Source organism: Antrostomus carolinensis, unplaced genomic scaffold (assembly GCF_000700745.2).
Source record: "Antrostomus carolinensis isolate BGI_N321 unplaced genomic scaffold, ASM70074v2 scaffold41474, whole genome shotgun sequence".
NCBI lineage: Eukaryota > Metazoa > Chordata > Aves > Caprimulgiformes > Caprimulgidae > Antrostomus > Antrostomus carolinensis.
The window spans coordinates 16493-32529 of record NW_010309653.1 but is presented as its reverse complement, the minus strand read 5'-3'; the positions used below and the strand labels follow the sequence as shown (position 1 = coordinate 32529).

The 16037-nt window shown below is 47.1% G+C and overlaps 1 protein-coding gene across 1 annotated transcript; it reads right to left on the bottom strand.

Moving 5' to 3' along the window:
- Nucleotides 1–118: 118 nt before the first annotated feature.
- On the bottom strand, nucleotides 119–13272 carry LOC104523550 (R3H domain-containing protein 2; the record flags this gene model as incomplete). The annotated part of the gene is made up of 12 exons (XM_029084537.1): nucleotides 13105–13272; nucleotides 11803–11844; nucleotides 9527–9613; nucleotides 9078–9204; nucleotides 7836–7914; nucleotides 6963–7022; nucleotides 6179–6319; nucleotides 5684–5792; nucleotides 4397–4492; nucleotides 2865–2896; nucleotides 2712–2765; nucleotides 119–351 (listed from the first exon to the last, which is right to left on the bottom strand). Coding segments are annotated over exons 1-12 (1228 nt in total), but the record flags the coding sequence as incomplete, so codon positions are not given.
- Nucleotides 13273–16037: the final 2765 nt, after the last annotated feature.

Sequence of the window (16037 nt, the reverse complement as noted above, 5' to 3'; positions counted from 1 at the left end):
CCCAGCCTGTATTTGTGCCTGGGGTTGCCAGCATCATGAGCCCCAGTCCCCCAGCCCAATGACTTATGTCTGCCAGATGCCCTTTGACACAAGGTGTGCAGGGAAAACAGTACAGTACCTGCCCGGGACGTCCTGCTGGCAGCGCTGCCTTTGCTGTTCCCGATGCTGTCCCCTCGTGTAAGGATGGAGATGCCACTGAAGCTGCTGGCTTTGGTAACAGGTGGTCGCAGGTTGCGGATGGAGCCATCTGAATCTGTGCTGCTCCAGGGCCGAGGCTCCAGCGACTTTATCTCGCTCTCTGTGCTGCTCTGACGGCTGCCTGAGGCCCGGTTCAAACTGTCCCGGTTACCCCTGCAGAGACCGGAGAAGTTAGACCGTATCTCCTGAGGAAAGGGGCCAGGGCAGGACCTGCAGGTGCTGCCTCAGTACTGCCACACCGGGGAGGTGAAGGTGTGCCCAGTCAGCAACTGGCTCTGTGACACTGCATGTTGGCACTTTGAATAGGGATCTGACAGCAAACACACACCCTGGGTCACAGCTTTCTTGGGCATGCACTGTGAAGACCCAGACACTGCTGGTCCTCCTTGGCGTGTGTCGAGAGCTGGCTCCTGGCCCTTTTCCCCAGCCAGATCCCAGCCTGGCAGAGACGGCAGCAGAGTCAGAGCATGATCCCTTGCTAAAGCCATCCTTGTCTCAGAACAAGAAACTTTTAACAGAGGCCTTGAGACAAGGCTGATCGAGATCTTGTGAGACCACTTTCCACATCAGCCCTGGTAAGGTTTTCCACCCAGCTGGGACAGCTACATGCCAGGATATTTCTATGCTCAGAGCTGTGCTCCCACTGATCACCCTCCTTCAGCCCCAGGCCAGGTCTGGCCACAGCAGGACTTTATGAAGTATCAGCAAAACATCCCAATCAGTGAGCCTGGGTTATGAGCCCAGCCAAGGATCATAAGCACAGTAATGGGTTCTTTGGCCTTTACTGGGGAGGAACGGTGAGGAAAGCAACACTGGAAGTGATGCTGCTAGGCTGAGCCTGGCAGCAGCTCCATGCAGTTGTGGAGGGGAATAGAAAGAACTTCTGAGGTGATGTCCTGGGCTTCTGGGAGCACATGAAAGCCAAAGAAAATGTGTGTCTTGGAAAACCATTATGATGGTTATATCCCTAAACAGGTGAAGGAATTGAACTGTGCAGCCTCAAACCTCAAATTACAGTTGACCTAACAAGCATCACTGTCAAGCTCTTGGGGTCTCTCCAATCTCAACTCCGAAGGCTGCTCCCGGGGATGTTTAAAGAGGTGAAGGCAGTGTTTGTGTGTGTGGGGAAGGGACATGTCATGTCCTCTGTTCTGATTCTGCTGCAAACTCTGGTTCCCTGAGAACCCAGACCCCTCTCAAGCTGATTTCTGCTAATCCAGCTGAATAATGGTTCTGCTTTTTCTACAAATTCACTACCACACCCTTGCTCTCTGAGAGCTCTGCCCTAGCAGCTTCAGCCATGCCTTTCTCTCCATTAGCCTTACTACAGTCTGCTTCCAAGTGTGTTCACCAGCAGAGAGCTCTCTGCAATCACATTTGTGCTTCAGCAGCATTAATACAGGACCTCCAAGTAAGTGAAACAGACAGCTGTATTGCTCTGAATGCCAAGTTTTGAGGGTAGCAAGTCTCTGGAGTTCACATAGACACCAGCACCACCACTGAGGGAACCCTAATCTCCTCAAGAGGCTGTCTGTCTCTGTCTGAAGGCCTATGTATCCTCCCTTTCCTCACTATGGGAACCACAAAACAAAGACAGCAGGTTAACCAAGCTCAGAAACCACTCAGAAAAGCTCCTAGCACAGCCCTGGCTGCAGCTCAGCTCCTAAAGCTGCAATCACATCAGCAACAGGGGTTTTTTGCTACTTGCTGGATGAGTTTTATTACAGCCCCATGGCTGATCTGAAAACTATACTCTCTGCCTTGAACACAACTGCCATGCACAGACTCCAGGACACAGTCCTGTGTTGAGGACACTTGATTTCCATGACATTGTCCCTCCAAGGACAGCCTGAGCCATGTGATGGACTGAGGAGAGGGGCAAAGCTTCCTACACTTGCTTAGATCCTCTTGTCCTGTTCATACACAGAGATGCTTCATCTCTAGAGCTTTGGCTATTAAACGAGAGGAGAGCAGGCACGAGAGTCTCTCCATTTTCATCCTGTTCTTTATTCTCATACCTTGAGCAGCCTCCTGCAGCAGGGGTCTGTGCAAGATGACTCATCAGGCTAACTCCATCCTTCCCTCCACAGGAAAACTACTTAATAAGAAAATGCTGCTCAAACATGTTCCCAGTGCCCTCTGCAGCATACTCTGGTTGAAATGGAACCCTGAAACACTTCATTGCCACCATTAAATAATCAATCCAGCCTTTACCATCAGGGATTAGGGACAACCCCACCTTATCTGGATGCTGATCCTGTCATTGTAAGGGCAGGGGCTTTCCTATCCTTTTGGGAAACAAGAATGGTTTGAAAACGGTTGGAATCCTCTGGCTTCCCCATTCCTCCTTGCCATTCCCACCTTCCACCCCTCCGTTTTAATTGATGAATTAGCAAAAAAGGACTCAGAAATTGATGTTGCAAAAAATACAACTTCAATAACTTCACAAGCAGCCATGCATGGGGCAAACTTACTTAGCAGGACAATGTACAAAATAAGTTACACAGAGATACCTAAAAATCTGCCTCCGTTTGTGAGAACTAGAAGAAAAGCCTTCTTTGGAGATTCTGTCGGTTAACATCAGAAAAAAGCATCATTATAGAGTCATGCAGTCCTCCACAGAGAAAGCCAGAGATACAAATAAGTGTCTGCTAAACAGTACTAACCTGCTGTCGGTGAGATATCCATTCTGGCCAGTCTGAAAGCACAGAAAAAGACATGGAGATGGGAAGGAAAGAAAAGGGAGACTTAGTAACTTTGCAAGCAACAAATCCAGGCAATTTCAAAGCAAAGAGGAGCAAAGCAGTAACAGTATGGGACTCAGACACACTTCATGTTGTGCACATGGTCACTCAGGAGTCTTGCTGAGCCTTCTGCACATCAGTCCCACTGGGCTCTCCATCCAGGCCCAACTTTTCCCAATACCTGTGACCTTGAGATCTCTCAAGAGTTTGCAAATCTGAGTCCTCAACTCCCTACTTCCTTGCTCTAAGGCAGCTTTGATGGTAGCTTTGTCAATGGAACAATCAAGGCCAGACATACAATGGTCCTTATTTGCTAAATCCAGGCACAATTATCAGAGCCATGAAAAAAAGGCAGAGGGCTCAAAGACAGCTCAGCCCACCCAGTGAGAGTCACCTCTGCCTCTAGAAGTCAGATGCAAAGCACTGGCTCAGCCCATGAGCACAGAGCAAGGGTAAGTACCTGCCCACCCAGTGTTGTGCTAACATGGGACAGCATCTACTCTAGTCCAGGGCTACAGGTAGAGCTACTTACTAACATGTTCAGATGGCTTTGGGCCTGTGCATGTAAGAGAAGCCCATGATCACAACTGGCTGGAGAGTCATCAGTTGAAGCCTGATGACTTGACTAGGGACTCAGCACAGTGACTGCCTTAACATCCTCCTTGGGCAGGCATAAGGCAATTCCAATTAGGACAAATGAAAGGTGTCGTCCCTAAGACACTCAAAAAGCAGCAGGCAAGGAGCTGGACTTTGAACATGATCCATGGCAGATGGGCACTTGGAATCATCCTTGATTCCATCAGTTGCCACTTGGCACAGCAAGAAGAGCTGCCACCAGCTGGCAGACAGTACTCGACACAGCAGAGCACAGCAGCCTCTCTGAGCCAGATGTGAGCTTAGAGGAGTTCCACACAGGGAGCAGAGATCTCAAGGAAGCAATAACCAAGCTGGCCACTTCCTAAGAAGGACAATAAACCTACTGCCCAGATTCATCCTGTAAAGGCACAGAGCCCTCTCTGATACTCCCAAGGCCAGCACTGCTTGGTCAGAAGGTCAAAGCTGCAGCACTGGAGAGAAGCTGGGGAAGACAGCTGCTGCTCCTTTCAGGGTCATCAACTGATTTGCTGGTCACCCCAGAAATGCCACTGCATAAGCTTATATCGCTGGGCAGCAAGGGGCAAAACTGCCTCCCCTGTCAGTCCCCACATGTCCATCTCCCCCTAAAACAAGCAGTTTAGGGAAGGAGCAGATTGGGGAGTGGAGGTGTGGCTCCTCTATCTCAATGTCTCAGACATCTTTGTTAGGAGCTGGAATTCAATGGTAGGTAGATATCAAGAACACTGGGAAATCTGTAGAAAAGGCAATGATGAGATCTGACCTCTCGTATACTAAGAGGTCACCTTCTGCCACAAAGTTCCAGGAGGGTACCTGGCAAGTGAGTCATCCAAGCTTACCTCTCGTGCAAATATCCGCTCCCTGACCCGCTGATACTCTTCCTCTCGCTCTTCTATAGATTTGCTCCTTCTCCCATCCTGCAAGGGGAGTCTGATCTGAAGGGACAAACACATCTCAGCGGGTCAGCAGTTGCCAACGGGAGCAGGGGGAGCAGTCAGCTGCTGATATTTTTTTTACGTAGCAGTGCAAGTGGATGTGGATTATGGAGTGTGTGCACAATGCTTGGATGCAATGACACAGCACCTGCCTTTGAACCTACCTTCTGGACACCTATGTCTAGGGATGAATATCCTGGAGGTCTTAGTGAACTCCACCTCCTGGATCAAGCACAACCACTCTGCCTGAACTCTGCCTGATTCGGAAAGGACAGATCAGGAATATCACCATGTGCTTCTGAAAGACAGTCTGGTCCAACGGGTCAAAAGCTAAAGGCTACTCTTTGGAGCATGTGCCAACACAGTAAACTCCTGCTCAGTCATGGATTCAGTGCTTCATGGGTAGCTGCATCACCTGCAGAGTGCTATCACAGGGAAACCAGAAACTGATACTGATTGCAATGACCAGCTACCCATCCCAACGACCTCAGTTCAGAAACATGGCCCAGAGTACGGGGACAGTGGTATGTTTGGAGGGATGTAAAGATGAGAGCTACAAGAGCAAAGAGCATGAGATCCCTGGTAAAGAGGTCTCCTGTCTCTTGCCCCATTTATTATGTTCAAGATTCTGTCTGACATAGGCTGGGAAAACAGCCACAGATGAAACAAGGTAGCTTTGTGTTATGGGTGTAGTGGCACCTGTGACAGCCCAAAGGTAGTCAGAGATTCGGGAGGGTTTTTAGCTCCGATGACTGGCAATGCTGCTGAGCTCAACGTGTTTTGCTGAAGGTTTCCATCTAACAGCACTGCGAGGTCCTGATGACTTCACAGCTTGACTCGCTGCAAGCCCCAGGGAGGGGTAGGAGAGATGCTTGGCAACACTCAGCTCTGGGGCATTTCCAAGGAAACCTTAGCAAAAGGCTTCACCTGAAAGCCTGGCCCAGCCACCAGCTGATATTCAGGGTACAGAAAAGTACCCTCCATAGAACCCACACAAATTCTTCATGCATCTCCACAGTGTTCTGTAAAGTTTTCATGATACAACTAGATCCCCTTTCTTGGGTGGGGTGGAAGCTTCTATTAAAGAAGTTTACTGCAGGAAACCCGAGAGAAATTTCGAGTTGTTCTCATTTTAGAAAAGTCATATTTGACTTTCACAAAATATGCAGATAACCCATTGCCACCCCTTACCTGATTATCATCTCGGTCCATGCTGGTATCATCTCGTTTTAGGATAAACCTCTGTGGGAACTCTGCATTCTTCTCATCTTTGATGTGCTCAGAGAACCTCTGCTCAGGGCTGCAAGAAGAACCAGCCCTTGTTAGAATGGCAAAAATGGGCATAAAATTGTCTTCATAAAACTACTACTTTGCAGGGAGGTAGGGGGTGTGCAGAGATGCTTGTTGTATTAAATCTCTCCTCTGTTTGATGGCAAGAGCTCCTGTCTCCTCTCTGAGAACTAAAGAGAGCTAGGAAGAGCTTGCAAATCCTTAGAACTGGAAGTGAAGGATTATTTTCTTCTAGAGAGGGCACTTGCCTTTCTTAAGGAGGCAAAAAACCATGGTGTGGAATCCACCCCTCTCTGGACCACGACAGGGCTCTGTGTCTCGAGGCCATGTAGCACCATGCAGGGAAGGGAAGGGGATGCCAGCCCAGTTCTTCTCCCTCCCTCCCTTCCCTCTTACATTCGTGTGTTACTGGTCTTGTTGATAATGACTGCCTTCCCAGTTTGGTCAACGTTATGGTCCATGCCGAAGTAGGCAGCTACCCGGTGCAGCAGCATCCTATGGTATGAGGTCATCTGAGGGAACTTCTTAAACTGGTTGCTGAGAAATGGGGAGGAAGCATTAGAATTTAGAAGGCCTTGAAACAGACAATGATAATCTGACACCACAAGAGAGATCAAGGCCAGAGACACCTTAACCAGATCCCAGATCTCAGACCACGTCACCTATCCCAAGCAGCTTGTCATAACTCAAGTGCTGCTTCTTACACTGAGCATGAGCATTGGCTTACACTGCTTTGCCAGATAGAGTTGGGCCGATTCAGGGGCTCAAGTTGAACAGGCCTTTCCTGAAACAAGACCAGTTTGTGCAGAAACACACGTTTGTTTCTAAGCAGGAACAGGAGCCAGAGTTGGTACTTACACTGCACCATCTCTGATCCTATTAAAGAAGTTTGCAAGCTCTGCTGCAGACACCCATTTGATTTCACATACCAGGATGCCAATCCTGCCCCTGGTTTCTCCATCCCCGATTTACACCAGGAAGAGAAGGATAATGGCACTAATCTCCTTCACAGCAGACTCAGAAAACTCGTGTATGGGCAAAAGGAGGTGGAGGGAGCACAAGAGAACAGGCCTCCTAACCAGTGTGGCCAAAAGATACTCCCTTCTCCCCTGGGTGCCCAAGCTCCTAAATTGTAAGTTATAAATCTCTTTTGCTTGACAACAAACTTGATGTCACTTACTTGTTATCACTAATAAATTCCAGAATCTCCTGTTCTAACTTTAGTAGCATCATTCTATCCCTGTCAAGAAAAGAAAAAGGAAAAGGTCACCTTTAGAGACAGTGAAACACAGGTTTCTCTGCTTGGTACTACCCTCCCTGCAACAGAGAAAAGTCACAAATACCTGGAGCAAGCAACACTATTAACACATCCTTCACACATCCTCCACAGAAATGAACTAAAAAACTCCACATTTTTTTTTTATATATAGTAAATTAATTTGCCAGATATTTTATTTTATTTTATTTTATTTTATTTTATTTTATTTTATTTAGTTTAAAGTTGTTTTGCTAATAGTGCTTGGCTTTTGGTAATATTGAATCTCAGCTCTGCTGGAAGCTCCACTGGTAAAAATTCCAGCTTTGCTATTCCTATGCCAGCATTTGGCTTGATTACATTTATTACTGACACAGCAGCAGTTCCTTTAGAGGTTGGTATTTGACAATCATTTATAGGAAGGGTTTTAAAGCAATCAAGATTTCTTCCTGTTTGCATTCAAACAAGTTATTTTTCCTCTTTCTCTCTCTCTTTAATAAGCAACTATGTTTTGATTGACTGCAGTATATAAAATTACAGTTGTGCTTTTTGTTTCTACACTGCCCCAGCTCTGAACAATATGCTCTGAACTCCAAAACGTAAAACACTTCCAGGTACTTTCTGTAGTTGCTGTAGTCCCCTCTCCTCCCAAGATCCATGAATACATACATACATACATACATACACACACATGCACACGAACACCACAGGTTTAAGAGTCAATCAAAGAAGCATCAGTCACCAGGTATTCCCTCCCTTCACTCCCTCAGCAAGTTGTTTTACTGACTAGGGACCTACCGTGGGTTTTTTTTCAGTGTATTTACTAAAAATTCATGCAAGTCTATTCCAGTAGAGTCTGTATATTCCTGGCTGGAATCTGAAAAAAAAACAGCAGCAGAATAAATTAACAAAACACTGCAAGAGAACAGACTGAAGGGAAGAGGTGTGTGTCTCACTACACGCATGAGGATCATGTTCCCCACATCACTGCTGGAGGAAATTCAGCCTCATTCTCAGCACTGACTATTCATGACAGGAAAAGAGGAAGAAAAGCCCATCGTGTCACAGAACTGCATGGACTGGGACCCATATCACCTGGGCTCAAGTCCAGCTTCTGGCACAGGCTCTGAATGCAACTTCGAAGTCAAGTTTCTCAAGTAATTTCTTGAGAAATTACTACAATTTCTTTTGTAAAATAAGGACCATCCACCCTTTCTTTTCCCCTGTGGGCAGCAGGAGGATCAGCACACTCCATCCACAGCACTAAGAAGGTCCCATTAGGAGGATGACAGAGAGAGGGAGGTCAGATCAGTTTGTGGAAAGAAACCTTGCCCCTAACACCAACCACTCAGAGCACACTCAGGATATTCCATGCTGTTACAGGACTCCCCTGCCTAGTGTAGAATACCATACTTCTGTACCAGCAACTTCTGCACCTTTGATCCCACAAGTTATTTAACTGGAAAGTCTTGCTGGCTCTGTTCTTCCACCCTCACAACCCTTTTAAATTTAAAAGTAATTGCAGAAAAAACAGTCTGTGAAACTGAATCTGCACCAGTGCAGAACTGCTGTCTGTACAAGGATTTCAGGTGCCATTTGCTCAACCAGATTAAATGTGTATCTTTTAGCCACTTCTGTGCCCCAAAATCATACACGTGGGATCATACAGGAGAAACTTAGCGTGATTCCTTGCAACCTCACATCTTGCCACCTGTGGTAGGTTTTATAAAATTAAATCTAAACTGAAAGCAGAAGTCTATACAGTGGGTCTTCTTGGGTTTGTATCTGCCCATTTAGAAAGCCATCAGATCACTATAAACTATGCAGGAAGCCTGCAAGTCTGTTGGGACACGTGCTAATCTAGAGAAACTCTCCCTTTCCCTGCCATGCTTTGTGTCAGAAAGGATGTTATAAAAGCAAGACATTCCTGTACAGTCATCAGCAGAGATAACTGCTCTGCTTCCAACAGCTGTACCACTGACCAGCAGAATCCTCAAAGTGGGTAAGACAGGACCTGCCCCGTTCAAACGAGCACCTGACCTCGAGACAGCATTTTCCTCGGTGCTTTTTCTTTATTCTTCTCTTTTTCTTCTTTCTCAGCTCCATCTTTCGTGGATTTTTCCTCTTCCTTGTCAGAGGGGCAGCTAATGTGCAACTGAATGATGTCCTAGAACAAAACAAACCAGACTGGCCTGAATCACTTGGACACTTCCATTTTCAGGGGCAAAAGCCTGCATAACCTGAGCAGCTGTAAAACCAGGACATGTGGGTACCCAGTGAGTTGATGCAGATGAGTTCTCGTTAAGAGAAGGGTTGTGACTGTACACATACAAGCAGTGCTCACAGGTACAACCACTTCCTTCAAAAGCAGCCCCTTGTGGGAAATTTTTACCCCCCAGAGGCACAAGCCCAGGACAGGACATGACTTCTAGCAAGATGTGGATTTTCTGGGCTTCCACACTCTACCACTTGTCTCATTCTAGGCCTACCTGGGACTCCAGCAGCCCATCTACAAAGGGGCTAGACGATTCTTCACATACAGCCAAACTTCTGACCAGTTTAAGCTTTGAATTAGACTGGAGAAGGAAAAGAAAGAGTATAGTTAAGACACCTCAGCCAAAATGCACACACTTAAGTTCATGCTGCTGCATCACCAAGCTACTCATGCAGTCATTGTTAATTAAACTGCTAAAAAGGAGGACTACCAAACCAGTTTCTTGCAGCAAAGAGAAATATACAAAGGCTTGGAGTCCTAGAGCAAATAAACTATTTTCTTCCTTCAGTCATTGATTCAGGTTTGAACCAACCAAATTTTAGGTGAGGAAGTTCACTGCCTTAATTCGTGCACTCTTTGACCTCTTCAGCCAGAGCAATGCCAGCCTCTCCCCTCCTCACCTGGCAAAAACTAAAACCATTAACAAAGGATATAGCTGGAACCAACTATTTTATTGGTTTTTAAGATGTGAAGATCTTAATTAAAAGGTTGTCATCCCATTTACACCTCACCTGTTTGACTTGATGACTTTGGTTATTTTGGGTAATGTAGTAGTGCTTAGAAAAAATGCTTAAAATAAACCTGCACTTTCAGGACCCTTGGCAAGTTGATTCACTTGAGTGATAAACAGAAAAAAATTAATCAAAGTCACATGAGATCCCAGGCAGGATCAACAATATGGAGAAAGGTCTGTGAGGTGCACAGACATGTTCTGCCCTAGGTATGGACAGGGCAGGAACTGGAATCACGGCCTGTTTGGGTGCTGTGCAGAGTCCTGGCTTTAAAGACCAAACAGAACCATTAGAAGATTCTTTTTCTGAGCTCTGTAAGTCATAAGCAGCATGTCTCTTTTATACATTCCTTTCATCAAAAGCAAACCCAGGCAGAACCCCTGTCACAAATTTAACTTGTCTTCCCTCTCTCTCACACCTCAGGGCAGAACCTGTCTTCATTTGGGTTTGAACTTTTGTGAAAGATTAAAGAAAAATTAAAAAAATTAAAAAAAAGGGGGGAGGGATGGCAGGGGAGGGGTGGGAAGAGGCCTTCACCCTCCCAGTCACAGTTTTAAAATCAAGCCCTGAGCAAACTATTCACATGTCATAGCTGACCCTCTTTTGAGTAGGAGGCTGGACTAAATGAATCTTAGCTGGAATAGATGGATTCCCAAATTATGCTATATTTCTGGAAAATTCATGGTCACTTTTGATAAAGTGCTTCAGTAGTTGTTATCAAATTTTGCAAAGAAAAACTAAGGTTAAAGCTAAGAAAGGTTAAAAAAAAAAATAAAAATCACACAATGGCTGCATTTTTACCACAAGATTTTGCCTACAAGCAGCATTCTACAGTGATACCCTGGTGCTTATTACTAGCAAAAGGTTTTGATTCACTAACAGGTGTGTGCCATCATTATGGGAGCAAATGGGTCTCTTTAGCTTGGAGAAGAGGAGACTGAGGGGTGACCTCATTAATGTTTATCAATATGTAAAGGGTGAGTGTCAGGAGGATGGAGCCAGGCTCTTCTCAGTGATGCCCAATGGCAGGACAAGGGGCAATGGGTGTGAGCTGGAACACAGGAGGTTCTGCTTCAACTTGAGAAGAAACTTCTTTCCAGTGAGGGTCACGGAGCCCTGGGACAGGCTGCCCAGGGAGGGTGGGGAGGATCCTTCCCGACCCGCCTGGACACCTTCCTGTGTAATCTCATTGAGGTTCCTGCTCTGGCAGGGGGGTTGGACTGGATGATCTTTTGAGGTCCCTTCCAATCCCCAACATTCTGTGATTCTGTGATTACCTGAAGAAAAATGAGGCTTTGAACAACCTGGTCTAGTGGAAGGTGTCCCTGCTGATGGCAGGGGGGTTGGAACTGGATGAGCTTGAAGGTCCCTTCCAACCCAAACCAGTCTGGGATTCTATGAAAAGGGACCTTACATGAAACCAGTTACACTTAACTCTATTTTTTTAACTGGGAGGTGTACAGGCCAGTGCACTACCCTGTCCCTCCACTGACACCTCTAAATTTAATTTCTGGTATTTTGGGCTCTTGGGAGGGGACAGGTGTGGCAGTTAATAGCAGGAAACAGTTCCTTTATGAGCAAGTGTGTCTTAAAAAGGAGCATTCATGCTCCAGTGCATGGGAAGTTACTGTTCTGAACCATCGTGGGCTGCGTGGTGCTTCTGGAGACAGGAAAGACTTGCGAGTACCATCCTAAGGCTGGGACCTCAACTCAGCTCAGAATGGCCAAGAGAAGAATGGGATGTCAGAAGAGGTCATACCTTGGCTCTTTTTCTGGCATGTCCATGACTTGAAGTTCGCCTCTGTGGAGAAAGGAAAGAGAATGTGTTGACTGTACATGGTATCTGCTGTGCAAGGCAGCACAACGCTGAGTGTGTCAAATTCCTCTGAAGAAAATCTCTACCTGCCAACAATGGAAGTATGTTGGAAGCAAATAGGAAGACCTGGAGAGCTCTCCAGTCAGGCTCCAGGTGGGCAAAAAACTGCTTAAGAAATTTCATATGGATTACACCCAGTTCCTCTGTTTCTGACAAAATCAGCACAACTGTGGGATCACAGGGCACACAGGGGGAGCTCCGTGACACAATTCTAAGTGAGAAAAATAGAAGTCTTCTACCATTCCTGGGACATGAAGTGGGCCAGCAGTGCACCTCCAGGGAGGTGATTGTCCCCCTCTACTCCGCTCTCGTAAGGCCCCATCTGGAGTACTGCGTCCAGTTCTGGAGCCCCCATCACAAGAGAGACCTGGAGCAGCTGGAACAAGTCCAGAGGAGGCCACCAGGATGATGCGAGGGCTGGAGCAGCTCTGCTGTGAGGACAGGCTGAGAGAGTTGGGGCTGTTCAGCCTGGAGAAGAGAAGGCTCCGGGGAGATCTAGCAGCCTCCCAGTACCTGAAGGGGCTACAAGAAAGCTGGGGAGGGACTTTTCATAAGGACAACTAATGACAAAACAAGGGGAAATGGGTTTAAGCTGAAAGAGGGGAGGTTTAGATGAGATATTAGGAAGAAGTTCTTCACTGTGAGGGTGGTCAGACACTGGAACAGGTTGGCCAGAGAAGCTGTGGCTGCTCCTCCCTGGAAGTGTTGAAGGCCAGGGTGGATGAGGCTTTGAGCAACCTGGTCTAGTGGAAGGTGTCCCTGCTGATGGCAGGGGGGGTGGAACTGGATGAGCTTTAAGGTCCCTTCCCACCCAAACCATTCTATGATTCTACGATAATACAGTGGATCATGAGAGAGACACACTGCTGCTCTGATTTAAGAGGCACTGACTCATCTGTTATCTCTACCTTCTAAGAAACCTTGTGCCCCATTCCAAATGACAAAGTGACCCAAGTCAGGATCTTTCTGAGCAAGGCTGGTGTCTGCCCAGAACAAATTCAGCTCAAGAGAAAAAAGAACAGCCTGTGAGCAACAGTCTGTACAGTGTGGTATCCCCTTGGGAGGTGGTAGCACAGGTTTAGGCCCCTTTCAGAAGGGACAGCAACTGGCTTGTGTTTGCCAACCAGGAGAGGGTCCAGCTCCACAAGCTGGTGGAAGGGACTACCCACTTGTCTGCACACTTACCTGAGATTCCTGGCGCACGCTGACTTCTTCCCCCCCATCCTTCTCCATCTCTTCCTTGCTCGGCGACCTGGATACATATCTGGTTTTGTTCACAGATTCCTCAATCACTTTTTTTTCAGACTCCTTCATTATTTCCAGGGACTCCTGTGTTGTGCTGCTGTTTGACATCTTCAGAGCCCTAAAACGTAGCAATGGGCACCTATCAGAAGAGGTGACAGAATGGGCAGAAGAAGGGAGAAAGGGGTAGAGAGAGTTTCTATCTGGAACACAAACTCTTGCTCACATAGGTTGTAAATCATCTTGTGTACAAAGACCCCAAACCAAGCACTCCAATGCTGACCCCTGCAGCACCTGGCTCAAGGGGATCTTGCAGGAGCTCCATGATTCTCAGCAGAACTCTGGAGACCCTAGAAGGGCTGAACAAAGCCTCTGAGATGTACAGAGCACTCTGCCCTCTAACTTCTTTGATGTGAGGGAGAGCCTGAAGGTAGTCCTAATGCTAGCAAACAACCAGAGGCAAGGAATTCATTAGGTGAAACACCCTCAAGCAACCAGAAATGTGCTCTGCCTGCAGGGCAAACAATAACAAATCAGCATTTTTTTTCCCCAAATCCCAGCCCAGTCCTTCTTGCAATTAGTGAAATTTTCAGTCAGAAAACAGCCTATAAGCTGGTTCAACATCAACAAGCTGGAAGAACATCGCTCTGGTTCTTCCTGTGAAATAAGGTAAACCCTGAGATCTTCTCTCCAGCTGCCTTGGGTTAGATACTTCAGGAGAAGTAGGAGTCAAACAACAGCAGTCCAATTACAGATTAAGACAAAAAGATAATACTTCCCAACAAAGTTAGGTTTAATTGGTTCTTTTTGATTAGCAAGAACACAGGCCCCTGAAACCACCTCTGAATTAGAGCAGAATCTAGAGACAGGGCAGCAACACGTGCCACAGTCTGTTGATAGTCTTAAACAGGAGCAATGAACATGTCACACACCCATTCATCAAATTAAGTGTTAATTCCAAGTCCATTGTCTGGAATTGAAACATCAGCCTGCTCAGCTACCTCAAAGCAGCCTCTCTGAGCTTGAGTGTGGGTTAAATCAGCTTACGTAGGACTGCAGAGGGATTCTGCCCGCGCAGAACCCACTGATGACAGATGAGGAGGCTGGAGAAAGGATTGAGACAAGTTTCCAAAAAGAAAAGGGGAAGCCTAAATTTGAGAGAGGTTCAAACAAAAGGCCTAAGCACTGAAAAAACACAGCTGAATGTTTAACAACTTGTTTTATTAATTACTTTGGCAGAACAAGGCTGAAAAAAAAAAGAGATTTCACAGAGATTTATCAACTCTTGGCTCTGCATAGGAGCTGGTAAAATCCATTAACTAATTCAACCTCATTCCCGTTTTATTTGTGGGACTGCTGAACAGAAAACATGTATATGACTCTTATTGCAGCTACCAAAATCAGTCACCAGACACAGACAGTGAGAAAGCACAATCAACTGCTCCAAGTTCATGGATTCATAGAGGGATGTGTGAGACACTTGTGAAGACATCCAGGGCAGGTGCCCTGTTGTGAATGGAAAACACTGGGTGTTCCAGGAGGTAACAGAGGCACGGATGGGAGAACCAAGAAAAGAAATGTTTACAGAACTCAAGGCCTTGATGAGTAAGTGCCACCTTGAAGTTGTGTGGCAAATATCCCCTTTGGTCCCAGAAAATTTATGGGAAAAGGGTGCAGGGAAAGCAAAAAAAAAAACCTGGTATGAATGAAGCTGGCAGGGCTGCTCTATCTGGTTTCTGCACAGGAACCAGGGTGTTTTAAGGTGGACGCAGGTATCTGTAGGACAGTGACTGTGGATGCTGTGGGCTGACATAGGCACGTGGATACATCCCAGCACTGTAGGAAAACCAGGTATTTCTCACTGGAGAGAACTGCTGGAAGATCTCAGCCACTGTTCAAATGTGTTCAAGAAACCCACTGTTGATTCCATAAGCAACTTCCTACATAGCACACCTGAAAGTGTTAAGATGAGGACAGGAGGGGTCAGAGGGTTCTCTTCTCACCTGAGGGGCAATACTGAACAAACACAACTGGGCAGGACCCTCATGGCCACTGCACTGCTGAGCCAGGCTCCTTCAGCCCAGTATCATCACACTGCACCAAGCACGCTGTCCCACAACCTTACAGTCACAGAATCCCAGACTGGTTTGGGTTGGGAGGGACCTTCAAGATCATCCAGTCCCAACCCCCCTGCCAGCAGCAAGGACACCTTCCACTAGACCAGGTTGCTCAAAGCCTCATCCAACCTGGCCAAGAACACTTCCAGGGAGGAGCAGCCACAGCTTCTCTGGCCAACCTGGGACACTGTCTCACCACCCTCACACCAAACAATTTCTGCCTCACATCTCAGCTCCATCTCCCCTCTGCCACTTTCAAGCCACCACCCCTTGTTCTGTCACTCCCTGCCCTTGGTCAAAGTCCCTCCCCACCTTCCTGGAGCCCCTTCAGGTACTGGGAGGCCACTGGAAGGTCTCCCCAGAGCCTTCTCTTCTCCAGGCTGAACAGCCCCAACTCTCTCAGCCTGTCCTGTCCAACCAAACTGGTGGCTCTTGGCAGAAAACAGCTGCCATCAGTACCTTGTTACAGAAAAGGAATCAGAGAGCAGCCTGCTGGTAACATCAGCCTTGCAAGACAATTCTGCAAACACATCTCCCTTCTGGCTGCTAACAATTTCCAAGCATGTACGTGGCCTCAAATGCCACGTGGAGGAGAGGGCAAAAGCACTCCAATCCGCTCTTCTGAATGCTAATCAGGGCAGGTCCTTGCACTGCATGGACCATTTGCTGCTCCCTACCCCTTCCCAGCCCAGTCCCACGGGACAATGTGCAGCCCCACAGGCGATCCCATCTCCTGGAGCAGCCCTGCAAGAAGCAGCT